At 46.5% G+C, this 27,282-nt stretch overlaps 1 protein-coding gene across 1 annotated transcript in view; it reads left to right on the top strand.

Annotated features, from left to right (window-relative positions):
• Positions 1-27,282, top strand: part of LOC134339348 (adhesion G protein-coupled receptor E1-like) — a 53,745-nt gene that overhangs the window by 12,257 nt on the left and 14,206 nt on the right. Inside the window, exons 5-14 of the mRNA XM_063035764.1 lie at positions 1,301-1,383; positions 2,799-2,885; positions 8,943-9,117; positions 11,031-11,132; positions 11,806-11,993; positions 12,722-12,892; positions 17,561-17,755; positions 19,073-19,308; positions 20,831-20,897; positions 25,664-25,755. Coding sequence (XP_062891834.1) covers positions 1,301-1,383; positions 2,799-2,885; positions 8,943-9,117; positions 11,031-11,132; positions 11,806-11,993; positions 12,722-12,892; positions 17,561-17,755; positions 19,073-19,308; positions 20,831-20,897; positions 25,664-25,755 — 1,396 coding nt within the window. The remainder of the gene's footprint in view (positions 1-1,300; positions 1,384-2,798; positions 2,886-8,942; positions 9,118-11,030; positions 11,133-11,805; positions 11,994-12,721; positions 12,893-17,560; positions 17,756-19,072; positions 19,309-20,830; positions 20,898-25,663; positions 25,756-27,282) is intronic.

The raw sequence follows: 27,282 nt of genomic DNA, 5'->3' as shown, positions 1-27,282 counted from the left end.
CTCTACCTCGGCCTTTCAAGCCATTATAAGTATATAGGAGCAAGGGTTAAACCACACGCTCTACCATGCGATAGGGTCATTGCTGATCTCTACCCAACCCCCACCCACCTTCAAATCCACCCCCCCCACCCCCACCACCGCTTGATCCAGCAACTATGGTGTCCAATGAACTATCAAAGTCCTCCTTGAATTTACACAGTCAACTGAGAAGTTCCTCAAGTCAGTACTGGGTGGGACAGGTTAGACTGGTGACTGTGAGTGGTGGTAAGGTGAGGAGAGAGCAGATAGTAGGATTGCGTAGAAGGGGGAGGAGAGACAGCTATTTATTTAATGTATAAAAGAGATAATTAAATTAAACTCCTTGTCAATTGGTGGTGCTGAAGGACCACCACACCTAGCCTTGAGTTCCTCCAGTATTTTGTGTGGTCATTAAAATATTTGCAAGGTTTAATGACCGTGGAGATGTCTGCAGTCTAGCCCATTACAGGAAAAGAGCAGCTCTCCATTGAGCATATCAACAAACAGTACTTCCACAAGAAAGCAGTATCTATTATCAAGGACCCCACCATCCTGGCCACGTCCTCTTCTCTCTGCTGTCATCAGGAAGGAGGTCAAGGAGCCACCAGGTTCAGGAACAGATATTACCTCCTGAACCAGCAAGGATTACTTCACTCAGCTCAACACTGAACTGATTCCACAAACTAGGGAAACACTTCCAAGGATTCTGCAACTCAATGTTATCAGTATTATTTATTTCTTCTCTTTTTTTTTGTATTTACACTATTTGTCTTCTTTTACACATTGTTCGTTTGTCAATCTTTGTGTCTAGTTTTTCATCAGTTCTACTGTATTTTTGGTCTAACATGAAGGCCCGAAAGAAAATAGATCTCTGGGTATCATTTGGTGACATATACATACTCTGATAATAAATTTACTTTGATCTTTAAATAAATTGTCCTCCCTGAACCCACGACGAGGTCTATGCCAATATTGCCCCATTAGTGTGGCTTGTGCCAATATTACAATTGCAATGCCCACTAGGTATTGGTTCCTTCGGGTGCCAGTGGGCGTGGGCTTGGGTAAGACATTCCCAGTCTTTCTTGTGAGTCTGTAAGATGTGTCAAGTCACACACAGAGTGCATCCAAGTCTGACACTCCACCTTGTGGGAGCACATAATTTTGGAGTTACGGCTGAGAGGCGGAGTTCAGACCTTCCTTTGCCTGACTGGTGAGTATTAGGCAGCGGTGGCAGAGTTGACAGATGGACGCTAAGTTCTCTACAATCTCATTTTCATTCCAGTGGATCCACTTTCCTGTGACTCTGAGAAGCAGAACTCTACGCTGTCACAGTGCAAATGGTATTATGCAGCAAACTCCAAGCAGGTATGTCCACCAAATCTGATGCTCACTCACTCCATTTCTTCAAGGTGTAGACTTAACTTCCATTAGAATGTTTTCCTCACTAGATGTATCACTCTCCCTGCTTCTCTCCTTCACCCTCTTCTACATACGTGTCTTCTCCTCACCCACCAGATTAAACACTCATCTCACTTCTAAATGCTGCACGTAAACACCTGTTGGCATCCTGACTTGTACTTGAATATTCATAGAATCAGGCAGGTTCTTTCCTGACCTCAGGCACAGTCTGTGTGGAGTTTCTCTGCGACCACATGAACTTCTGCAGGGTGTGCCAGTTCTCTCCCACAGGCATGGTGTGACATGCAGGTCAGTAGGTCAATTGCCCTGTGAGAGTCAAATCTGGGGGAAATTGATGGGAATGTAGAGGGAATATAGTCTAGGATCAGCATAAATGGGTGTGTGAGTGTTGGCATGGACTTGATGGGCTGAAGGGCCTGTTTCTGTGCCGTCTACATTTATGACCCACTTTGTTCGAACTTGATCAGCTTGGTCCAGACCTTTAATAGTTAAGCCAAGATCTGACCACAGTTCTACCAGATCCTATCTACTTCCTGAGGAGACTGACATCCTTTGGAGTAAGCAGGCCCCGCCTTCACATGTTCTACCAGTCCGTTGTCACCAGTACAATCCTCTATGTGGTGGTGTGCTGGGGCAATGGCACCAACACGGGTGACACCAACAGGCTCAATAAAGGCTGGCTCTGTTAAAGGAGTCAAACTGGACACACTAGAGGCTGTGACAGAACAAAGCACCCTACAGAAAATCCTGGCAATTCTGGACAATGTTCTTCACCCTCTGCATGCTGCCTTGGCTGAACAGAGGAGCACTTAGTAATAGACTAAAACAACTGTGCTGCTCCAAAGGGCACCATATGAGGTCATTCCTACCCTCGGCCATTAAGCCCTATGAGCCAGGGAAATGGTGACCCCTGCTGTTAGACTGTTCGAGGTAAATTATTTTTTATTCTTTCTACTTTTCTTTTAATATTAATTTATTTGTACATCTGTGCATTTGTAATGTTACTGTGACACTGTAATTTCCTTTGGGATCAACAAAGTATCTATCTATGTATCTTTAAATGCCAGTGGAATGCATTGATATTGGGAAAGGCAAAGCATAATGTCTTATTTTAGGGAATTCCTCCCTACTTTTCCATGCTTAGAGGTGTCCTTTCATTGACCTCATGACCTCCAGTAGGAATTGCCAATGGGCATGATGTTATAGTTATCTCTGAAGCCAATAGGTTTTAGAATTTCTGTTTTCTGACAATAAAATTTTGATTCAGAAGACCTTTTTTTCAGATTGCTTGTTATTTTTGATTATTTCTATTTGTTTGGTTGTTCCAGTATATTTAACTGTTGTTTTGTTTCACTGCCCAGTTAAACTCTGCAGAAGATATAGTGAAATGGGTTAATTGCTACCATGAAAAACTCTGTCAGAATTTCAGTAGGACAACCGATGCCAAGGTAAGGAATTAGAAGCCTGACAATTTTATCCTGGGGCAAAAGTGGTGTGTTCCTGAGGTGGAGAGAGTAAAGTGGATAAGGAATGATTTCAAAGTTGGCTTCCTTGAAACAGAGGGAATTGAGGAGAGGTGGAACGAGATAGCGCAGAAATGTCACAGAAACATCAGTAACAATGAAGCACGATGGAGACCATTCAGACTGGTTGCATCACCACCTGGTATGGAGGCTCCAATTCAAAGGATCGAAAAGGGCCACAGAGGGTTATACACTCTGACAGCTCTATTGCAAACAAAAGCTTACCCACCATCAAAGACATCTTCAATAGGTGGTGCCTCGAGAAGGCAGCATCCATCATTGAGAACCCTCACCTTCTGTGACATGCCTTCTTCTCATTGCTACAATCAAAGAAGGCACATGCACAATATTTTCATCCCCTCCACTACCATATTTCTGAACTGACAATGAACCTGTCACCACTACCTCACTGTTCCTCTTCTGCACTATTTAATTTTTATTGGAACTTATAGTAATTTTTTATGTCATGCACAGTACAACAAACTTCATAATGTACTCTATGTCAACGATAATAAACCTGATTCTGATTCTGATTTTGATGGATAAAAATATTTACTAGAAGGATGGGAGGTGATCTTGAATTCATTGTTAGGAAGAGTGGCAAAGGCAGAATATTCATTGTGTTTAACAAGTACTTGGATGCCCGGTTAACGCGATGTGATTTGTTGTTGTTTGCAAGACATTACAGAGAGCTGAGCAAATGGGGACAACCAACTGAAAGGTGAGGGAGAATGGAAAGTGGAGAAGGTAGGAAGGAGACAATAAGGTCCAGGACTGGAGGACATCTGAAATTAGAGCCAAGCAATTTGGAAAGACTTGTCCACCCAGATGGTGGTGGAAACTCAGAACACCCGTCAATGACCCATCAATGCTGCATCAAAGGTTGATTCTAAAACCAAGAAGGATGGATTTTGTTAACTGGAGGTAGCAAAGGGATGCAGGAATTGTCACAAGATGGAGTTAGGTTGCATGGGTGTTACGGAATGGTGATAGGTTCTTACAGAACTTTTCTTATGGAATCATAGGATATTCACAACACAACAGGAGGCCATTCTGCCCATTGTATCTGTGTTGATTCAACCCAATCCCATCTCAGTGTTGGCATTGTACTTTCTAAAAGTGGTGAGGGTTTCTTCATTCGCCAGCCTGATGTGCCTTGTATTTCTACCACTCTGTAATAAGGGCAGTTGAGCAGATGTATTGGAGATACAGGTATCCTGAAGCAGACATTGAATCTGGATAGAGTTGAGTAACATCATAAGATGCTCCCACATCCTCCCAAGGCCAGTGGATTGTGACCACAGCATGGTGCTCCTGAGAACTGTTAATCACCTGGTGTTGCATTTGATGCTGATGATGCATTATGGGAGGCACCATCTTCTAAGTACAGGTCCCAAAGAGTCACAAGAGTTTGAAGAAGTAACTAGGGCTCAGATCATCAGGGTCAAAGATCTGTATGAGTCCAGAAGTCAAGGCCCCTGTTCAGCATCCTGGAGTGAATTCTAAAGTTGGAGGCCCGATGTCTGAGAATCAGGTGACAAAAATCTAGCACCCTGAGGTGGCCTGTCCCGGGATTGGAGGATTGTCTATGCGTGCGAGTGAATGGTGGGTGGGAGGGATGGGAAATGGGCTTGTTTACTTCTGTGGTTGTTGTCACTGTTTGTGTTGCTCTGCTGAGCATTGTTGCCATTGTGTCTGTGTTAGCACTGGAATGTGGCGCACCACTAGCACGTCCTCAGATGTGTTGGCTCCTAACACAAATGTCACATTTCACTGTGTGTTTCGGTGTATATGTGACAAACAAACCCCAACCCGAATCCAGAGCGGTGCGGGTTTAGAAATGACAGCTTTATGCGACAGAGTTCCTCTCTGTTGCCAGCACTGCGTCTGCACGGAGGCAGTGACCGAAGGATAAGGAAAAAGGGAAAGAGAGAGGGGAAGAGGTGGAGAAAGAGTGGAAGGGTGAGAAAGTCAGAATCAGAGTTATAATCACTGAAATTTATATACTGTGATATTTGTTGTTTTATTAAATTTTATTCAGAGATACACCATCAGACAGGCCCTTGTGCACCAACTTTCTCATGACACCCAGTTATATCCATATAGAAGCATAGAAAATAGGTGCAGGAATAGGCCATTCGGCCCTTCGAGCCTGCACCGCCATTCAGTACGATCATGGCTGATTATCCAACTCAGAACCCTGTACCTGCCTTCTCTCCATAACCCCTGATCCCTTTAGCCACAAGGGCCATATCTAACTCCCTCTTAAATATAGCCAATGAACTGGCCTCAACTGTTTCCTGTGGCAGAGAATTCCACAGATTCACCACTCTCTGTGTGAAGAAGTTTTTCCTAATCTCAGTCCTAAAAGGCTTCCCTTTTATCCTCAAACTGTGACCCCTTGTTCTGGACTTCCCCAACATCGGGAACAATCTTCCCGCATCTAGCCTGTCCAATCCCTTTAGAATTTTATACGTTTCAATCAGATCCCCCCCTCAATCTTCTAAATTCCAGAGAGTACAAGCCTAGTCGATCCAGTCTTTCATCATATGAAAGTCCTGCCATCCCAGGAATCAATCTGGTGAACCTTCTTTGTACTCCCTCTATGGCAAGGATGTCTTTCCTCAGATTAGGGGACCAAAACTGCACGCAATACTCCAGGTGTTGTCTCACCAAGGCCTTGTACAACTGCAGTAGAACCTCCCTGCTCCTGTACTCGAATCCTCTTGCTATGAATGCCAGCATACCATTCACCTTTTTCACCGCCTGCTGTACCTGCATGCCCACTTTCAATGACTGGTGTACAATGACACCCAGGTCTCGATGCACCTCCCCTTTTCCTAATCGGCCACCATTCAGATAATAATCTATTTTCCTGTTCTTTCCACCAAAGTGGATAACCTTACATTTATCCACATTAAATTGCATCTGCCATGAATTTGCCCACTCACCTAACCTATCCAAGTCACCCTGCATCGTCTTAGCATCCTCCTCACAGCTAACACTGCTGTCCAGCTTTGTGTCATCCGCAAGCTTGAAGATGCTGCATTTAATTCCCTTGTCTAAGTCATTAATATATATTGTAAACAACTGAGGTCCAAGCTCTGAGCCTTGCGGTATCCCACTAGTCACTGCCTGCCATTCTGAAAAGGTTCTGTTTATTCCCACTCTTTGCTTCCTGTCTGCCAACCAATTCTCTATCCACATCAATACCATACCCCCAATACTGTGTGCTTTAAGTTTGCACACTAATCTCCTGTGTGGGAATTGTTAAAAGCCTTTTGAAAATCCAAATATACCACATCCACTGGTTCTCCCCTATCCACTCTACTAGTTACATCCTCAAAAAATTCTATGAGATCGTCAGACATGATTTTTCTTTCACAAATCCATGCTGACTTTGTCTGATGATATCACCGCTTTCCAAATGTGCTGTTATCACATCTTTGATAACTGACTCTAGCATTTTCCCCACCACCGATGTCAGGCTTACCGGTCTACAATTCCCTGGTTTCTCTCTCCCTCCTTTTTTAAAAAGCGGGGTTACATTAGCCACCCTCCAATCCTCAGGAACTAATCCAGAATCTAAAGAGTTTTGAAAAATTATCACTAATGCGTCCACTATTTCTTGGGCTACTTCATTAAGCACTCTGGGATGCAGATCATCTGGCCCTGGGGATTTATCTGCCTTCAATCCCTTCAATTTACCTAACACCACTTCCCTACTAACATATATTTCCCTCAATTCCTCCATCTCACTGGACCCACAGTCCCCTACTATTTCCGGAAGATTATTTATGTCCTCCTTAGTGAAGACAGAACCAAAGTAGTTATTCAGTTGGTCTTCCATGTCCTTGTTCCCCATGATCAATTCACCTATTTCTGACTGTAAGGGACCTACACTTGTCTTAACCAATCTTTTTCTTTTTACATATCTATAAAAGCTTTTACAATCAGTTTTTATGTTCCCTGCCAGTTTTCTCTCATAATCTTTTTTCCCTTTCCTAATTAAGCCCTTTGTCCTCCTCTGATGGACTCTGAATTTCTCCCAGTCCTCAGGTGAGCCACTTTTTCTGGTTAATTTGTATGTTTCTTCTTTGGAATTGATACTATCCCTAATTTCCCTCATCAGCCACGGGTGCACTACCTTCCCTGGTTTATTCTTTTGCCAAACTGGGATGAACAACTGTTGTAGTTCATCCATGCGATCTTTAAATGCTTGGCATTGCATATCCACTGTCAACCTTTTAAGTATCATTTGCCAGTCTATCTTAGCTAATTCATGTCTCATACCTTCAAAGTCACCCTTCTTTAAGTTCAGAACCTTTGTTTCTGAATTAACTATATCACTCTCCATCTTAATGAAGAGTTCCACCGTATTATGGTCACTCTTACCCAAGGGGCCTCGCATGACAAGATTGCTAATTAACCCTTCCTCATTGCTCAATACCCAGTCCAGAATGGCCTGCTCTCTAGTTGGTTCCTCAGTATGTTCATTCAGAAAACTATCCTGCATACATTCCAAGAAATCCTATTCCTAAGCATCCTTACCAATTTAGTTCACGCAATCTATCTGTAGATTGAAGTCACCCATTATAACTGCTGTTCCTTTATTGCACGCATTTCTAATTTACTGTTTAATGCCATCCCCAACCTCACTACTACTGTTAGGTGGCCTGTACACAACTCCCACCAGTGTTTTCTGCCCCTTAGTGTTATGCAGCTCTACTCATATCGATTCCACGTCCTCCCAGCTAATGTCCTTCTTTTCTATTGCGTTAATCTCCTCTCTAACCAGCAATGCCACCCCACCTCCTTTTCTTTCATATCTATCCCTCCTGAATATTGAATATCCCTGAATGTTGAGCTCCCATCCTTGGTCACCCTGGAGCCATGTCTCTGTGAAGAATTAATCCTAACCCTACATTGGAGGAAACTGGAACACCTGGAAGAATTCCACACAGTCACAGGAAGAATGTACAAACTCCCTAGGGACAGCGGTGGAAATTGAACCTGGGTAGCTGGTGCTGGAAAGTGTTACAATAGCAACTACATTACCATGTTGTGGCAGCAGTACACTGCAAAGACTATATACATATATATGAAAAAAATAACAAAATAGTGCAAAAAAAGTGCTGGAGGGCTCATGGACCATTCAGAAATCTGATGATGGAGGGGAATAAGCTGTACTTGAATCATTGAGTTTGGGTCTTCTGGCTCCTGTACCTCCTCCACAATGGTAGTAATGAGAGGAAGGCATGTCTTCAGTGCTGCCGAAGGATTTCGGCCCAAAATGTTGACTGCACTCTTCTCCATAGATGCTGCCTGGCCCGTTGAGTTCATTCAGCACTTTGTGTGTGTTGCTCAGATTTCTAATGTCTGCAGATTTTCTCTTGTCTGATAGAGGGCATGCTCTTGATGGTGAGTGATGGTCCTTAGTAATGAATATTGCCTTCTTGAGAAACCAGTTCTTAAGCATCCTCAGTGGGGGGAATTTGGGCTGAGAAGGTGTAAGAGAAGGATGGAAAGAAGGAAGGGAAAGAGAAATGAGAGAAATAAAGAATGTTGGTGGAGAATACTCAACAACTGAGGAAGAAGGAATACAAAAACCCTCAGGAAGAGAAAAGCTTCAAGACAGGTCTATGTGGCACAGTAACTGCAGAGAATTCAATGGTTATGGAAAAATAGTAGAACTGCAGATGCTGGAATCTGAACCTAAAGCAGAAAATGATGGAAAAATTCAGCCAATCAGGCATCATCTACGGAAAGAGAAATTAGTTAAGTTTTTGTGTCAGTCACTCTTCCAACGAACTGGAGGAAGAGCAAATAGAACATGTTAGACTGTGGAGAGGGAACCAGAATTAATGTTCTTGCTCAATGACCCCTCATCAGAAAAACAGCATTTTCCATTTTAATTTCTGACTTCCAGCATCTGCAATACTTTCCTTTTCAGTTGCTGAAGTGTTCCTTTTTCATCTGTAGGATATGACGACAGTTGCCAACGATGTTCTTAGTAGTTCACGGCTGGATAACATGAGCACCACTCAAAGGCTGGAGGTGGCAACGGCCATAGTGAAACTCTTGGAGAACATGGCAATGGCGATTGCTCTTAAACTACCCAGTTCAGAACACCATCCCATAGAAACAAGCTCTTTTGGTAAAGTATTGGACACTGAAAACATTGACCACTGGAGCAAAGGTCCTCGTTGCTAGTTATCGAGTCTGTGAAACTGGTTTCAAGTTAAAGGAAGGAAAGGTGGAGATTAGTTTCTCAATAATCAGCTTTGAGCCTGAAAACATAGTCCATCAGTTGATATTGATCATCAATATATGATTGATTAATCATGTAGGCTCTTGCAAGAGATCCTTATTTAATATTTCTGAAGGTTAAAAATCAACCAAGCTACAGGAAATGTGGAAGAAAGGAAAATACTGGAAGTAGTCGGCAGGTCAGGCAGCATCTGTGGAAAGAGAAACAGTTAACACTTCATGTTGAGGAGGTTAACCATTTCACATTCTATTGCTTCTGCCTGACCTGCTGAACTTACCAACATTTTCTGCTTTTATTTCCGATTTCATGAGGTTGCTTTGAAAGGCTGTGCTGAAACATGCTGTGTCACTGATAGTCAGTTCTCATGTGTTGCACCTGTTATAACATCATCCCAGGAAGTCTGATAAAGAGATCACTGTCAGCCAGGTTTCCTGTTTCCCAGAACTCTGCAAAAATGATCAATGAAAGAGGCTGTTACTTGCCTGAATATAGCCCAATTCTCTCTGTTCTCACTCTCACTGCTGTCTGCTGAGCACAGTATCTAGGGTCCCATCCAGTGCAGAACTGAGGGGGTGCCGCACTGTCAGAGGTGCTTTATTTTGCATGGGGCATTCTGTCATTTGCCATGTGGGTGGGAATACAAGAGACTATATTGCAGAAGACCAGGAGAATTATACTGACAGGATGTATCCCCCAAAACTCCCCCACATTATACAATGATTTATTGAACTTCTTTGTAACCTTACTGTCTGAAAAATTTCTGCTCCAAGGTTTCCATTAGAACTGTAGTATCATAGAAACATTGCTGTGCAGAAGGCTATTCTGCCCATTGAACTCATGCTAGGTCTCTACAGGGAAATTACAGTCTAGTCATCCTCTGTTTCTTGATTGCCCTGTAATTACTATCTCTCCAACACTCCATGTATTTTCCCATTTGAAAACTTGGGATGAAATGCTTCCACTTCCTATCCAAGCAGTGAGTTTCTTGACCACTCTCTGTGTGGAAATGATTTCCCTCCTGGCACCCTGGGTTCAACAATAGTCACCTTTAAACCTTTGTTTATTGGTTCTCCAACCTTCTTCAATGAAAGAGCTTTCTCTTCGTTAACTCTTCCCAAACCACTGTTAATCTTGAAGATCTTTTTTCAAATTATCTCTCAACCTTCAATGCTGCAGAAGAACAACGTCGTGTTCTGTGGTCTGTCCATAGAACTGATGTTCTTTATCGACTGCATCTTCCTGTTCTATCTACTTTGCACTCCCCCAAGCATGGTAACTGAACACAAACTAGCTCAATCATCTTTTATAGAAGTTACATTTCAAAAATAACATCTCGAAGGCCGTTCTAAAGTCAAGAAATAGATTGAAGCCGTGAAAAGCCAGTGTAGGTTCTGTGCTTGTGATATGGGAGCTGGAATCCTAACTACCTCTGGCAAAGAGGCAAGATCTCTGTCTGTATCATGGCTAACAAGTACTGGTAAGCTATTCGATCTGAAGAACTAACACATTGAGCCAGAATCATCCTTTTACCTTCTTTTGATCAGAGCCACCAGCCAGTGAAGAACAGGTATGCATTTTTTTCTCACAGTTCTGTGGGTGCTGAGATTGATTTTCTTCTCTGGCTACATTAAGCTAATTCAACCCAAGAAAGCTCTGTCACAAATTATATCCATCAGATGGAATTCTCAGGAAGTCTGCAAAAGAGAAGTGTTGTTCAAAGAATTATCAGCAGAGGTAGAGAGCAAGTGAACTTCCATTTTGCTGCTGAATGCTTCAGATTACTTTACCTTTTCTCATAGTTCTTAAGGTCCAGGTGAGCACGAACCCATTGGTGAAATTAGAAATGCGGAATAATTCCTTGGAGACTTACCAGAGAACCATCGCTGGAGAAAATAACACTGGTAAGTTTCCTGACCCTTTTCCATCCTTGTGTACACTGCAAAACAATGAGTTTGGCCAGAAACTTACAAACATACCGCAGGAGATGTTCTACCTTGCCCAAGTTCTTGCCTGTTGGTCCATTCTTCTGGTAGTACCAGCCTGTATGTCTCGCCATCAGAATACGTTGCTGCATTTGGTCTTATTGTGTAATACTCAGAGAAGGCAATTCAGTCTTGAGTAGAAGCCAACTGTAGTTCAGAATGAATAGAGTGTGGCTCTGTGAATTCAACCTCAAGGTGCAACTCCTGCTATCAAACTTACTCAGCGTTCTAGTATTCTGAGAGACCTGTGTATGTGACTTGCACATTTCATAGTGACTGAGATTTGCTAAATTCAGAGTATCTGGTCATTATCTCTTTTCCAAGAAAGATACCATCTTCTGTCAGGAATGAGACAGACTGCCCCTTTCCTGGAAGAGTGTACCTCCATCAATGAAAATTAAATTGACACCATCCATGACAAAGTATCCACTTGATGATCTCTTAGTCCATTCCTACTTAGAGCCGACCTTAACTCTTAAAGGCTTACAACAAATCACTGGAATGGGTCGATTTTATGGTAACCCGCCTTTATGTCCAGTTACTGGAGCATTTCAGGTAATGTTCACCAAAGGCTGATCTATTATCTCCACAGAGTTTCAGGCCGTTTCCTTAATTGTATTCAATGACTTGGGATCCCTACTGAGCCAAGAGATTAAAGGCGGCCGTCCATCTCAGAACAATGTCTCATTAAATTCCAAGGTGATAGCTGCCACCATCAGCAACAAAGCCGCCAGCTCTAATCTGAAGGAAAAGTTCAATTTGACTCTGAGACTCAACCAGGTTTGTAGTTACGATCTGTGATGTTCCCCAATTGAAAGTGAACTTTCCATTAAAATGCAAAATGGGAGGTTGAGCAGGTACTGAGCTTGGCTGTGTAACATTTCTAAGGAAACTGGGTTTGAATTGTTTCATGTTATTTTTTAGTGGCTTCTGCAGTCAACATTTTTCAGGGAGAGTACTCAGGGCTCTGAGAGAGGAACTGGAAATGGTAAAATGTTTAAAGACTGATGTTGAGACACATCAGAATCCCTTGCCACCACTTCTCAGGTCGTTGTGTAGTGGTGGTTATATATTGCTACTGTCATTTCACGGAAGGGAAAATCCACATCACTGTAGTGTTGGAATTATTACTCAACACCTGACAAGTTTTATGAGATATTGTAGAAAAAGCTTCATTCTCCATTTACGTTGACTACCCCTCCCAAAGCAGGTTTCATAGGGTAATGAAGAGGGAGCTTCACTCTGTTTTTAATCAGTGTCTCCTGTCCTGGGGCTTTTTCATGGGATAGTGTTGTGTGATTGGTCGAAATAGTATTCCCTCTGTTGTGTTAAGTGTGGTTCTGTGATTCATTTCCTACCTACAGAGATAATTCAGTTTGTGTATCTATGGGATTGCGACGTTCCTAACGATTTCTGCATTTGTACTGCTTGGGGACATGTGAATGTAGCTCATGTTATTAAAAGGCTTTCAATGATGGCTAAAATCATTTGTTCTTATCTGGAAACAGGAAAAAAAAGTCGGGGAAGAGCTAAAATGTGTCTATTGGAGTAATACCAAAAAGAACAGTGTCTGGAAATCTGATGGTTGTGAACTGATCAATTCCAATCAGACACATGTAATTTGCCAGTGTAACCACCTGACAAGCTTTGCTATTTTAATGGCTCCAGTTAAGATTGAGGTAAGAAATCATTCAATAGAAAAATTTGTAGTCAAATAAAAAGGGGTGAATGAAGAGATCAGAGTGAAAGAGACACAAACACAGAAACAGACCCTTCAGCCCACATTATCCTTGCTGACCATCAGGAGTCATCTATATTAAGCAACACACAAAATTCTGGAGGTACTCAGCAGGCCAGGCAGCATCTATGGAAAAAAGTAAACAATCAGCTTTTTCCAGCCGAGACCCTTCGTCGGGACTAGAGAAAAACAATGAGATGAGGAGAAGTCAAAGTAAGAAGGTGGGGAAGGGGAGGAAGATATACAAGTTGGTAGGAGATGGGGTGAAACTGGGAGAGAGGGTGGGGGAAGTAAAGAGCTGGGAAATCGTTTGACAAAGGGCTGGAGAAGCAGTATCTAATAGGAGAGGACAAAAGGCCATAGAAGAAAGGGAAGGGGTACAAACAGCAGAGGGAGGTGATGGGCAGGTAAGGAAATGTGAGAGAGGGAAATGGGAATGGACAATAGTGAAGGAGAGGGAGTCAATTATCAGAAGTTCAAGAAATTGAACTCATTCAATCAGGTTTGAGGCTACCCAGACAGAATGTAAGGTGTTGTTCCTCCAACCTGACTGTGCCCTCATCACGACAGTAGAGGAGGCTATGGGCTGACATGTTGGAATGGGAATGGGAAGTAGAATATAATGGGTGGCCACTGGAAGATCACGTATTTTCTGGCAGATAGAGCGTAGGTACTTGGTGAAGCGGTCTCTCGATCTACGTTGGGTCTCACCGTTATACAGGAGGCCACAGCAGGAGTACCAGATACAGTAGATGACCCCAAGAGACTGACAGGTGAAGTGTCGTCTCACCTGGAAGGAGTGTTTGGGGCCCAGAATGGTAGTGAGGGAGGAGGTTTAGGGGCTGGTGTGGCACTTGCTTCGTTTGCAAGGATAAATATCAGGAGGGAGATCAGTGGGGAGGGGATGAATGGACAAGGGAGTTGTGTGGGGAGCGATCCCTGCAGAAAGCAGAAAGTAGATGGGGGAGGACGCTGTGCTTGGCGGTGGGATCCTGTTGGAAATGGTGGAAGTTATGGAGAATTATGTGCTGGATGCAGAGGTTGGTGGGGTTGCAGGTTAGGTCAAGAGAAACCCTGTCACTGGTAGGGTGGCGGAAGGATGGGGTAAGAGCAGACGAGTGTGAAATGGAAGAGATGCAGTTGAGGGCAGCGTTGATGGTGGGGATAAGGGAAGCCCATTTCTTTGAAGAAGGTGGACACCTTCTTAGTTCAAGAATTAAAGCCTTATTCTGAGAGCAGATGCGGCGGAGACGGAGGAATTGCGAGAAGGGGATGACATTTTTACAAGTAGCAGAGTGGGAGGAGGTATAGTCCAGGTAGCAGTGAGAATCAGTGGGTTTATAAAGGATATCAGTAGATAAGGTATCTCCAGAGATAGAGACAGAGGGTTCAAGAGAGGGGAAGGAGGTGTCAGGAATAGAATAGGGTGGAAGTTGGAGGCAAAGTTGATGAAGTTGACGAATTCCGCACGGACTCTGGAAGCAGCAACAGTGCAGTCATCGTTGTAGCGTAGGAAAAGTTGGGAGTGATACCAGTGTAGGCTTGGAGAATAGACTGTTCCATGTAACGGATAAAAATGCTGGGTCCTGTGCAAGTGCCCGTGGCTACACCTTCTGTTTGAAGGAAGTAGGAGGAGCCCAAGGAGAAATTATTAAGAGCGAGGACCAATTCTGCCAGATGGAGGAGAGTGGTGGTGGAGGGCAATTGATTGAGTGTGCTCCCATATAGAAACAGAGAACTTTGGGGACAGAGGTGTATAGGGACTGGACATCCATAGTGGAAATAAGATGATCAGAGCCAGGGAACTTGAAACCATTGAAAAGATCAAGAGCGTATGAAGTGTCATAGATATAGGTAGGAAGGGATTGAACTGGGGGGGTTGGGGGGGGAATAAAACTGAGTCAAGGAATCCAGATATAAGTTTGGTGAGACAGGAACAAGCAGAAACAATGGGTCTACCTTGACAGACAGGTTTGTGGATCTTGGGTAGGAGGTAGAAACAAGTGGTGCAGTGCAAGGGAACTTGAGGTTGGTGACAGTGGATGGGAGATCCCCAGAGTCGATAAGGTGGGTGATGGTGTGGGAGACAAAGGCCTGGTGCTCCTTGGTGGGCTTGAGATTTGACTCTTGGCCTCAGCAAATTAAAGGTCAGTCTGCCACACAGACGTATATTAAACCTTATTCTGTTGCTTTCTGTACGTTGGTGATACAAATCCTCCACCAGATACAGCTGAAATATGGTGACTGACCTGCCTCTGTGAACTCCTCAATCTACTCCACCTGCTTTTAAACACTTCTGCTATGGTGCAAACTTCCTCAGTCATTATCCCTTCCATGCTACTTATAATTTTGTGAAGCTCAGCCTCCTTGGCTCCAACGAAAGCTGAATAATGTTGTCATATAAGGTGGGAATGTGGTTAAGAAGGTATTTGGTGTGATGGACTTTGTTAGTCAGGAGACAGTTTCCACCTTCAAGAATACATTGACTCGTTCCTCCACACACCAGGTCCTCACCATTCACTCTGTAAGACCTACCCTTATTACAGATCCTCGAGGGACCACAGACACTGGACTGAGGAGCAACAAACAATCTGCTGGAGGAACTTAACGCATCGAGCAGCGTCTGTAGGGGGGAAAGGAATTGTCAAAATTTCAGGTCCGAACCCTGTATCAGGACTGAGGTGACATTCTGGTTCTGATTCAGGGTTTCAAACCAAAACACCAACAGTTCCTTTCCTCCCGCAGACACTGCTCGACCCACTGAGTTCCTCCAACAGATCAATTATGGCTCCGACCTTTATTAGACATGCCAAGGTTATGGTACGGTATTAGTTATGGGTGGCACTGTGGCGTTCCAACCTTTATTAATTGTGCCAGGGATACAGTACGGTATTAGATGTGGATGGCATGGTAACGTAGCAGTGAGTGCAATCACTTTATAGTACCAGTGATCACCAGTCATGGGTTTGATCCTCATCACTGTCTGTAAAGGTTTTGTACATTCTCCCCATGAGTTTGGTTTCTTTCAGCTATTCCGGTTTCCTCCCACAATCCAAAGACATATAGTCTGCGCTCGAGTTAGTGAGTTGTGGGCATGATATATTAGTGCCAATCCTCGGCCTGTGCTCGTTATTGATGGAAATTAATGCATTGCACTGATGTTTCAATGTACATGTGACAAATAAAGCCAATCTTGCTTTAAGTTTAGAGAGCAAGGGGTCAGAATCAGAGATCCCAGATTGGCATGATCTAGTAATCTATAGTGAAGGAACTACTGATAAGTGGTGGAGGGGTGTATTGATGGGTTGGATAAAGAGGAGAGGGTGGAGCCATGTGTGGAACAGAATCACCAACACAGGACTGTAGGGGCTGGACATCCCATGAGTGTGAACTTGCAGTAACTCTGTCTAATGCTGTCCCTGGAGACTCTATCACAGTAACCCTGTCCCTGGAGACTCTATCACAGTAACACTGTCTAATACTGTTCCTGGAGATTCTATCACAGTAACTCTGTCCCTGGAGACTCGATCACAGTAACTCTGTCTAATACTGTCCCTGGAGATCCTATCACAGTAACTCTGTCCCTGGAGACTCAATCACAGTAACTCTGTCTAATACTGTCCCTGGTGACTCTATCACAGTAACTCTGTCCCTGGAGACTCTGTCACAGTGACTCTGTCCCTGGAGACTTTATCACAGTAACTCTGTCCCTGGAGACACTATCACAGTAATTCTGTCCCTGGAGACTCGATCACTGTAACTCTGTCTAATACTGTCCCTGGTGACTCTATCACAGTAACTCTGTCCCTGGAGACTCTATCACAGTAACTCTGTCTAATGCTGTCCCTGGAGACTCTATCACAGTAACTCTGTCTAATACTGTCCCTGGAGATTCTATCACAGTAACTCTGTCCCTGGAGACTCGATCACAGTAACTCTGTCTAATGCTGTCCCTGGAGACTCTATCACAGTAACTGTCCCTGGAGACTCGATCACAGTAACTCTGTCTAATACTGTCCCTGGTGACTCTATCACAGTAACTCTGTCCCTGGAGACTCTATCACAGTAACTCTGTCTAATGCTGTCCCTGGAGACTCTATCACAGTAACTCTGTCCCTGGAGACTCTATCACAGTAACTCTGTCTGATGCTGTCCCTGGAGACTCTATCACAGTAACTCTGTCTAATACTGTCCCTGGAGATTCTATCACAGTAACTCTGTCCCTGGAGACTCGATCACAGTAACTCTGTCTAATGCTGTCCCTGGAGACTCTATCACAGTAACTCTGTCTAATGCTGTCCCTGGAGACTCGATCACAGTAACTCTGTCTAATACTGTCCCTGGTGACTCTATCACAGTAACTCTGTCCCTGGAGACTCTATCACAGTGACTCTGTCCCTGGAGACTCTATCACAGTAACTCTGTCCCTGGAGACACTATCACAGTAACTCTGTCCCTGGAGACTCGATCACTGTAACTCTGTCTAATACTGTCCCTGGAGACTCTATCACAGTAACTCTGTCCCTGGAGACTCTATCACAGTGACTCTGTCCCTGGAGACTCTATCACAGCCTATTCCTGAACGTGGTTCCCCACTTTGTGCTTGCAGACTGACGACTGGCACTTGGAGGTGATCACCTACATCGGCCTCATCATCTCCCTTTTCTGCCTCGCCGCCTCCATCGCCGTATTTGTCCACTGCAAATCCATCCAGAATGCTAACACCAATCTTCACAAGCACCTGAGTATCACCCTCTTCCTGGCACAGTTCATCTTTCTGATCGGAATGCGGATTAAACAGCCGGTAAGAAAACCAAATTCCCGCCTCTAATTCTCATAGAGTTTCTGAATGTGCAGTTGGTCAAATTCTGCAGCAAAGCCAGACTTAACGTGGGTGTAGTGGTATCTCAGCCCCTGCTCTCCCACCACTCTCCTCTGGTGTCCTCTCCTTCCATTGGCTCATCGTGACCAGCGTGTCATCCCTTTAATCAGATCCTCATTGCAATGGTAGCCAAAGCCTCCGAGCATTGGAGACTCACCCCTTCCCCACGGTCTTGTCACCACAGAACGTTGCCCTTTCCCTCCCTCTGCCCTCCTGCCCAATGACCTCACTGGACACTCCAAACCTCCTCATTCACATTCACCCTGGGGTGCAGTGGGTTAACCCTGTCACTGAGTTTCCCGGTCACTGGAGAATGAGTGACATCAGCACACTTTGCAGATCTGGTGCTGCAACAAGATATTTTGTAAAAAGTACCAAAGTTGTTCTCAGTTTATGGACTCACAAGAGTTTGTATCACTGGAGATCTGGGGCAAATCACAAAGGAGCTGAAGGAACAGAGGAGGTCAGGCAATGTGAAACGTCTAATGTCCGTGTCCCTTCATAGATACCTACTGACCCTTGGAGTTCCTCCATCTCCTCTGTTTACTATTCTACCTTTATGACTAAATTTCTGCTCATTAATAAGTTATTGTCAGTGTTTATCACCAATGTATCCTTTATAAGTTTGCACATCAATTCTTCCATTGTGTATTCGTATGTTTGCGTACTTATTTGCTTCTGAGTGTCCGTTGTGTCTCTGTCTGTGTTTCTGTTTCTGTTCTAGGACAAAATATCTTGTTCCATTTGCTGAAGCAATATATTTTGTAAAGGTTACCCATGATCATCTATTTTTATGTCTGTATCTGTGTTTAATTGTAAGCTATTATATGTGTATATCTTCACTGTGTTTCCTAATAAGTTTAGACAATATTGCCTCCACTCTGTGGGTGTGCATATTTGTGCATGTGTGCACACGTTTGTGTGTGTGTGTGTGTGTGTGTACGCACATGCATGTTTCTGTATATTTATTTGTTTCTGTGTCTCTGCACCAGTATCTCTGTTGTGTTTCTCTCTGTGTTCCCGTTCCAATGTCAGTCTGTTTCTGACTGTGTGTTTTTCACTGTGTCCATGTGAATGTCTTTAGCTGTGGTTTTCTCTCTCTGTTTCTGTCCACTTGTGTGTAACCGTCTGTGTGTCTCTGACCCGTCTCTGCATGTTCCTGCCTGCGTCCCTGTCTCTGACTGCCCTCTGCTTTTACCCCGAGCTGCCCACTATCCACTGTGTTGCCTCTTTCTTTAGGTTGTGTGCGCCCTGATTGCCGGGTGTCTGCATTATCTCTTCCTTGCCGTCTTCATCTGGATGTTCCTGGACAGTCTGCAGCTTTTCATCATGTCCAGAAACCTGACAGTCACCAATTTCACTCACACACATATCATCAAACGAAGATACCTGTACGTTTCTGCTTATGGTGTTCCTGCTGTGATAGTCATTATCTCAGCGGCAATATACCCCAGAGGCTATGGAACAGAAACCGCGTGAGTATTAAATGATAAGGAAATGTGATAGAGTGATACAACTGACTGTGACGCAGAAACAGGCCATTTGGTCCATCAGGTCCATACTAGCTTCCTGCAGACTTAGCCCATCAGTCCCATTGGCCTCTCCTTATCTCCCTCTACCCCTGAACCTTATCCTCCCACACATGGCCATCAACTCCCCTTTGATGCTTCCCCACCCACCCACAACAAGGGGTAATTTACTGTCAATAACATACCGTTGGGATGTGGGATCAAACCGGAGCTCTAAGGGAAATCCTGGCACGGTGATGGAGACAATATGCAAACTCCACTTGGACAACAACCAAGGTCAGGATTGACCCGGGTCCCTGGAGGCAGCGGCGCAATTGGCTGCACCACTGCCCTAACGCAGGACGTGGACTGAGTCCTGTACCAGCTCTGAGAGCAAAGCATTCAAGTTGTCTGACACCCTTCCCCATTCACCTCCCCAGCACTACCCATAATGGGTCTGAGTGTGCCCTCTCTGTGAGCAGCACAGTCCAGCTGACCACTGGGCGAAGCTTGAGGTTTTCTGCCGACCCCCAAGGGGTTTTTTGTAATTGTTTTTGAAGGGGTTTTTGAAGCGAGGAAAAAAAAATGTTCACAAGTGGGGATAACAGTCCTGGGGATTGGGGAGGGTTTGACTTCACCCAATGACAGATCCTGACTGAACTGATCTCAGCTTCCGTACCACTGAGAAGTCTGAGATGGTCCGTGTGAGCCACAGGAGAATCCTAGGAAGGCATGGAGGCAACAGGAGGAGACCATTTGTCCCCTCAAAGTGTCTACCATTTCCCTAGTCTAGGTCCACAGCTCTTTACACCTTGATCCTTCAGATGTCCACCCACCTTGGCAATCTACTGACCTGTGAGCAAAGTAGAGCGATTGCTTTTAGAGCATTGCAAAGCAGATGCTGGCAGGTCAGCTAATGGCCAGCTTAACTTCCCTCAAATTCTGCTAGCATTGACCGTAATGAAAGATGCAATCAAGGCTTCAGTCAAAACACTAGCTACCTGATGCTGTCAGACTTGGTCACTATCAGTGGCAGTCTATGCATGTGGGACTGGGAAGGAGAGAGTGGTGGTGCCCCTTCCCATCTCTCTCGACTGCCCTGTGACTTCGCCCTCCCAGTTTTATGACAGAAGCCCGACTCTGGTGACAGAGTTGAGTTCCAGACAGAGCTGAGGGGGAGACACACAGCCACACTGCCACTGGTGTTGTCATTGGAGGAGATATCGGAGCAAGACCTGTCTATCATCTCGACGGACAGCACTGATCCCAACAAACTATTTTGAAGAGGAGCAAGGGCCATTCTCCCTCACACTGAGGCCAACACTCACCCCATGGACAATACCATTGATGGTCAACTCCATAGTGCTATTATGGGATCTTGCCCTGCAGAGATTGGCTGCCGTTTTCCTGCACTGTCGATCCACTGACGTTCTCAATGTATTTCACAAACTGACTGCCACCCAGTGACGAAACTCTTCCATCCTCACAGCTGTTGGCTGAAGCACGAGTCGGGGTTTAACTGGAGTTTCCAAGGCCCGGTCTGTTTCATGATTCTGGTAAGCTTCCCGTTTCTCTCTGCACTGCAACCATTCCAGACCGGGATTCTCCAAAAGCTCAGTGGGGAAGGATCACAGTCAGGGGTGGTGCCTCTGCTGTGGGGCCGTGTCCAGTGTCACAACCCCTCACGAATCACTCATGGACTGTGAGAAGCATCGGTGTCCTCTCAATGTTAATGTGTCTGACACTCAGTGTGGTCAGCACATTTGATAACTGAAGAAATATCAGAGAACCTGGCCCTCAGGTGTGTGTGTCAATTGCACCTCTGACCTGGGCACGGAATTCCGGCATGGCATCCCCAGCTCTCGGATACCACTGACTTATTGTGTTGGTGAAGGGTAAACAATTCCCGTTTCATCCCTGTCCTGGGTTTCCGAATCATGCCAATGCATCTGGACCCTGTGGAAAATCCAGTCCGCCTCGGTTAAAGCGAAATAACGGTGGAATAGGTTTGGATTTTCCAAAATATATGAATGGATAAAGTAATAGGGGTGGGGATAGGGGCAAACATGGGGAATGAGCAGAATTTTACACAAGGAAATAAAGAGGGTCACGGGGAAACTACAGTGTGGTGAAGAGAAATTGTGAGGGGCAACAAGAGATGAGGGGAGTGGGAAGGGAAACTTCAGTGTAGAATTTGGAGGATCCATTCTGTCTTCCCCATGAATCTTGTCCCTCTCTCCCTCCCTCCCTCTCTCTCTCCCTCCCTCCCTCTCCCCCTCACACTCCCACTCCCTCACTCTACCACTCTCTCTCACCTTCTCCCTCTCTTTCCCTCTGTCCCTCCCTCACTCTCTCACTCCCACTCTCCCTCTCCCTCTCTCAAATCTCTCCCTCTCTTTCCCTCTCTCTTACTCCCACTCTCTCTCCTTCTCCCCTTCTCCATCTCTCCCTCTTTCCCCCACTCTCTCCATCTCCCTTTCCCACTCTCCCTCCCTCTCAATCCCTCTCTCTTTCTAACTCTCTCCCTCCCTCTCTCTCCCTCTGTCTCTCACCCTCAACACCTCTCACTCTCCCTCTCTCCCCCTCTGCCCCTCACCCTCAATCTCTCTCACTCTCCCTCTCTCCCCCTCTGTCCCTCACCCTCAATCTCTCTCACTCTCCCTCTCTCCCCCTCTGGCCTTCACCCTCAATCTTTCTCACTCTCCCTCTCTCCCCCTCTGGCCTTCACCCTCAATCTCTCTCACTCTCCCTCTCTCCCCCCTGTCCCTCATCCTCAATCTCTCCCACTCTCCCACTCTCCCCCTCTGTCCCTCACCCTCAATCTCTCTCACTCTCCCTCTCTCCCTCTATCTCTCACCCTCAATCTCTCTCACTCTCCCTCTCTCTCCCTCTGTCCCTCACCCTCAATCTCTCTCACTCTCCCTCTCTTCACCTCTGTCCCTCACCCTCAATCTCTCTCACTCTCCCTCTGTCCCTCACCCTCAATCTCTCTCACTCTCCCTCTCTCCCCCTCTGTCCCTCACCCTCAATCTCTCTCACTCTCCCTCTTTCCCCCTCTGGCCTTCACCCTCAATCTCTCTCACTCTCCCTCTCTTCACCTCTGTCTCTCACCCTCAATCTCTCTCACTCTCCCTCTCTCCCCCTCTGTCCCTCACCCTCAATCTCTCTCACTCTCCCTCTCTCCCCCTCTGTCCCTCACCCTCAATCTCTCTCACTCTCCCTCTCTCCCCCTCTGGCCTTCACCCTCAATCTCTCTCACTCTCCCTCTGTCCCCCTCTGTCCCTTACCCTCAATCTCTCTCACTCTCCCTCTCTCCCCCTCTGTCTCTCACCCTCAATCTCTCTCACTCTCCCTCTCTCCCCCTCTGGCCTTCACCCTCAATCTTTCTCACTCTCCCTCTCTCCCCCTCTGGCCTTCACCCTCAATCTCTCTCACTCTCCCTCTCTCCCCCCTGTCCCTCATCCTCAATCTCTCCCACTCTCCCACTCTCCCCCTCTGTCCCTCACCCTCAATCTCTCTCACTCTCCCGCTCTCCCTCTATCTCTCACCCTCAATCTCTCTCACTCTCCCTCTCTCTCCCTCTGTCCCTCACCCTCAATCTCTCTCACTCTCCCTCTCTTCACCTCTGTCCCTCACCCTCAATCTCTCTCACTCTCCCTCTGTCCCTCACCCTCAATCTCTCTCACTCTCCCTCTCTCCCCCTCTGTCCCTCACCCTCAATCTCTCTCACTCTCCCTCTTTCCCCCTCTGGCCTTCACCCTCAATCTCTCTCACTCTCCCTCTCTTCACCTCTGTCTCTCACCCTCAATCTCTCTCACTCTCCCTCTCTCCCCCTCTGTCCCTCACCCTCAATCTCTCTCACTCTCCCTCTCTCCCCCTCTGTCCCTCACCCTCAATCTCTCTCACTCTCCCTCTCTCCCCCTCTGGCCTTCACCCTCAATCTCTCTCACTCTCCCTCTGTCCCCCTCTGTCCCTTACCCTCAATCTCTCTCACTCTCCCTCTCTCCCCCTCTGTCTCTCACCCTAAATCACTCTCCCTCTGTCCCTCACCCTCAATCTCTCTCACTCTCCCTCTTTCCCCCTCTGGCCTTCACCCTCAATCTCTCTCACTCTCCCTCTCTCCCCCTCTGTCCCTCACCCTAAATCTCTCTCACTCTCCCTCTGTCCCTCAACCTCAATCTCTCTCACTCTCCATCTCTCCCCCTCTGTCCCTCACCCTCTATCTCTCTCACTCTCCTCTCTCCCCCCCGTCCCTCACCCTCAATCTCTCTCACTCTCCCTCTCTCCCCCTCTGTCCCTCACCCTCTATCTCTCTCACTCTCCTCTCTCCCCCGTCCCTCACCCTCAATCTCTCTCACTCTCCCACTCTCCCTCTGTCCCTCACCCTCAATCTCTCCCACTCTCCTTCTCTCCCCCTCTGTCCTTCACCCTCAATCTCTCTCACTCTCCCTTTCTCTCCATCTGTCCCTCACACTCAATCTCTCTCACTCTCCCTCTCTCTCCCTCTGTCCCTCACCCGCAATCTCTCCCAGTCTCCCTCTCTCCCCCTCTGTCCCTCACCCTCAATCTCTCCCACTCTCCCTCTGTCCCTCACCCTCAAAATCTCTCACTCTCCCTCTCTCTCCCTCTGTCCCTCACCCTCAATCTCTCTCACTCTCTCTCTCTTCCTACCTTGCTCCCTTTTGCTCTCTCACTCTCTCCCTCTTTCTCCCTCTCTCCCTGTCTCTCTCTCCACCTCTCTCTCCTTCTCTCCCTTTAATTCCCACTTTCCCTACCCCACTATTCCCCTCTCCATTTCTGTTTCTCTTTCTCCTTCTCTCTCTCCCTCTCTCACCCTCCTTCCTGATCTCACTTTCCCTCTCTCTATACTTCGCTCTTCATCTTTCTCTCTTACTCTATCTCCCTCTCATTCCCTCTCTCGCACACTCTCTCTCCCTCTCTGTCTTGATCTCTATCCCTCTATCTCACTCTCTACCCCTCTCTCTGTCTCCCTCTACCTCCCCCTCTCCCTCCCTATCTCTCCCTCTTTCTCCCTCTCTCTTCCTCTCGCTTTCCCTCACTCTCTCCCTTCTTTCCCTTTCCTTCACTCTCTCTCCCTTGCTCCCCCCTCTCTGTTCCTCTCTCTCCCTCTCTCCCTCTGTCTCCATCCATCTCTCGCCCTCCCTTTCTGTCTCTCGCTCTCCCACTCCCTCGTACTCTCTCTCCCTCTCCTTCACTCACTCTCCTCCACCCTTGCACACTCTCTCCCTCTCTCTGTCCCTCTCTCTCTCTCTCTCTTTCTCCCTCTATTTCTATCTTCCCTCCCCTCTCTCACCCACTCCCTTTCTGTCTCTCTCTCCCCTCCCATTTTCCCTCTCCCTCTCCTTCCTCGCTCTCACACTCTCTCCCTCTCTCCATCTCGCTCTCTCCCTCTCTCTCTCCGGCTCTTTCTCCTTTTCTCTCTTCCTCTCTCCCCTTCTCCCACTCCCCTCTGTCTCTCTCCTTCACACCCTCTCTCGCTCTCTCTGTCCCTCTCTCCCTCCCGGTCTCACTTCCTCTCCCATTCTATCTCACTCTCTCTCTCTCGGCCACTCTCTTCCCTCCCTTTCTCTCCCCTACTCTCTCCTTGTCTCTCCTCTCTCCCTCTCTCATCCTCTCCCCTTCTTTGTCTTTCTTTCTCCCCTCCCGTTCCCTCTCTCTCCCCCTCTCTCCCCCTCCTTCCCTCTCTCTTTCCCTATCTCCCCCTGTTCCACCCTCTCTCTCCCTCTCTCTCCGTCGCTCTCCCTTTCTCTGCTTTTCTCGCCCCCCCTCCACCTTTCTTTTTCTCCCTTTCTACCTCATTCTCCCTCCCTCTTTCTTCCCTCCCTCTCCACCTCCCATTCTCCCTCTCACTCTCTCACTACTTCTCTCCTTTCTCTCCCATTCTCTCCCTCTCTTTCCCTCACACTTTCCCATTCCCTCTGCCCTCCTTCCCCTCACTCTCCCTTTCCATCTCACTCTCCCTCTCTCCCCATCTTCTTCTCCTTCCCTCACTCTCCCTCTCCCTCGCACCCTGCCCCTCCTCTCTTTCCCTGTCTTGCTCCCTCTCTCCATCTCTCCCTCTTCCTCCCTCTCCCTCTCTCTCCTTTCTGTCTCTCTCTGCCGCACTCTTCTTTCTCTATCTCTCTCTCCCTCTCCCTTCCTCCCTTGCTCCCTTTCTCCCACTACCTCTCTCCCTCTCTCTCCTCTCTGTCTCTCTCCCATTCTTCCACTCTCTCTCCTTTCTCTCCCCCTCTCCCCTTCTCCCTGTCTCTCCCTCTTTCTCACCATCTCTCTCTCTCTGTTTCTCTCTTTCTCTTTCCAGGTCAACTCTTCCCTATTAATCTGGACCCTCTACTTACTGAAATACCATTTTGACTCACGCAACAAGGAGATATCGAAGCTGAAAGAAACCAAGTAAGTGACTTGATGGGGTTGTTAAGATGATGAGAGACATACTGTACCTGTAGATAGAATGGACAGCCAGCTCCTTTCTCCCAGGGCCGCAATCGCTGATATGAGAGGACACAATTTTGAGGTGACTGGAGTAAGATGGGGGAGATTTCAGAGGTAGGTTTTTTTTAACACAGATAGTAAGTGCCTGGCATACATTACAGGGTTTGGTGGTGGAGGCAGGGGCAATAAGGATATTTACAGGAAGAGACTCATACGAATCATGGATGAAAGGAGTGTTGAAGGGAAGTTTAACTTACAGTAATCTTGGATTTCGTTAAAAGGTCAGCACAACACTGTGGGCAGAGAGGCCCAGACTGCGCTGTGCTGTTCTCTGGTCTATGTTTTAAGTGTCCAGCACCATCCAGCCTCTCTGGTCCTTCACATGGGGCACAATTCTTTCCCAGAAGGTGCTGTTGTTCATGACCTCGCAGAACACAGAGACACTCTGACTTCCAGCCCATGGTGCTCGACCCATACGGGAATGTGCCAATTCTGTCGGGTGTATCTGACACTCCAGGGTAAATATATGCACTTGCATCAACAACCTCACTTTACACACATCACTAGGACCTCGAGTGGTCCTCGGGCTGGGAACCCCTGCTCGAGATAATTATAGGGAGGGGATGCCCCTGTCACCCTATCCATGTACGTACCCCACATCTCAGAATCAAGGTTTATTATCACTGACATATACCATATTTGCTGTTCTATTGGAGTAAATGAGCTCTGTATTTTATATTAGAACTTTTTTGTTGCAATGGATCCCTGGTGAGTGAGTGGGCTGAGAGTGAGCTGGGTCCCAGGGAGTGTCTCTGTCCATGGTGCTGATCTCTGCTGGTGTTAACGGTGGAAGTGGGGAGGGAGCTGGCCAGAGCTTGGGCCAAAGGCTGCCCAAGAGGAATGTCCTTGTGTCCATGCTGAGTAAGGGCATCATCAGGATTGGCTGTAATTCCGCCACTCTTCCTCTGGTCCCACTGCCAGGAACAGATTCACAGACAATATAAGTCTGACAGTCTCACCAAAAGCTGGGATCCATCACTAAGGTCCCATTAAGATTGTACTTCTAAATTCTGAGAGAGAGCAAGCAGAGGCAATATGGTGTTATGAAGGGAATCTCAAGTAAGGTAAAGAAGCGGGGGGCAGAGGGTTTTCAGAAGGCACTTGAACATTGCTCTCCAACAGAAGTACTCATTCTGGGGACAGAGCTGCATGGACGGAGGAGGTGATTCTGAGCAGCCTGGTGTAGGTCATGGGGCCTGAGGGTGAATGACAGCCTCACAGCCAAATCCATCAGTCACCCTGAATACCATTCATGCATCTCTAACCCTGTCTCCCCAAGCTCCATGAACATGGGATCCTATCAGTCAGTGCGTTTAAACCTGTTAACCACCATTGAAGGAATTTCACAGGTTAAGGACTATTGGTCTATCCTAAGTGTCTGACACACCAGGCAAGCCAAACCCAACTCCTGGCCTCTGGATTCTTCAA

This window comes from Mobula hypostoma, chromosome 29 (genome assembly GCF_963921235.1).
Source record: "Mobula hypostoma chromosome 29, sMobHyp1.1, whole genome shotgun sequence".
NCBI classification, from domain to species: Eukaryota; Metazoa; Chordata; class Chondrichthyes; order Myliobatiformes; family Myliobatidae; genus Mobula; species Mobula hypostoma.
Note: the sequence above shows the minus strand (reverse complement) of the source record. Positions and strands in the feature narration are given on the sequence as shown.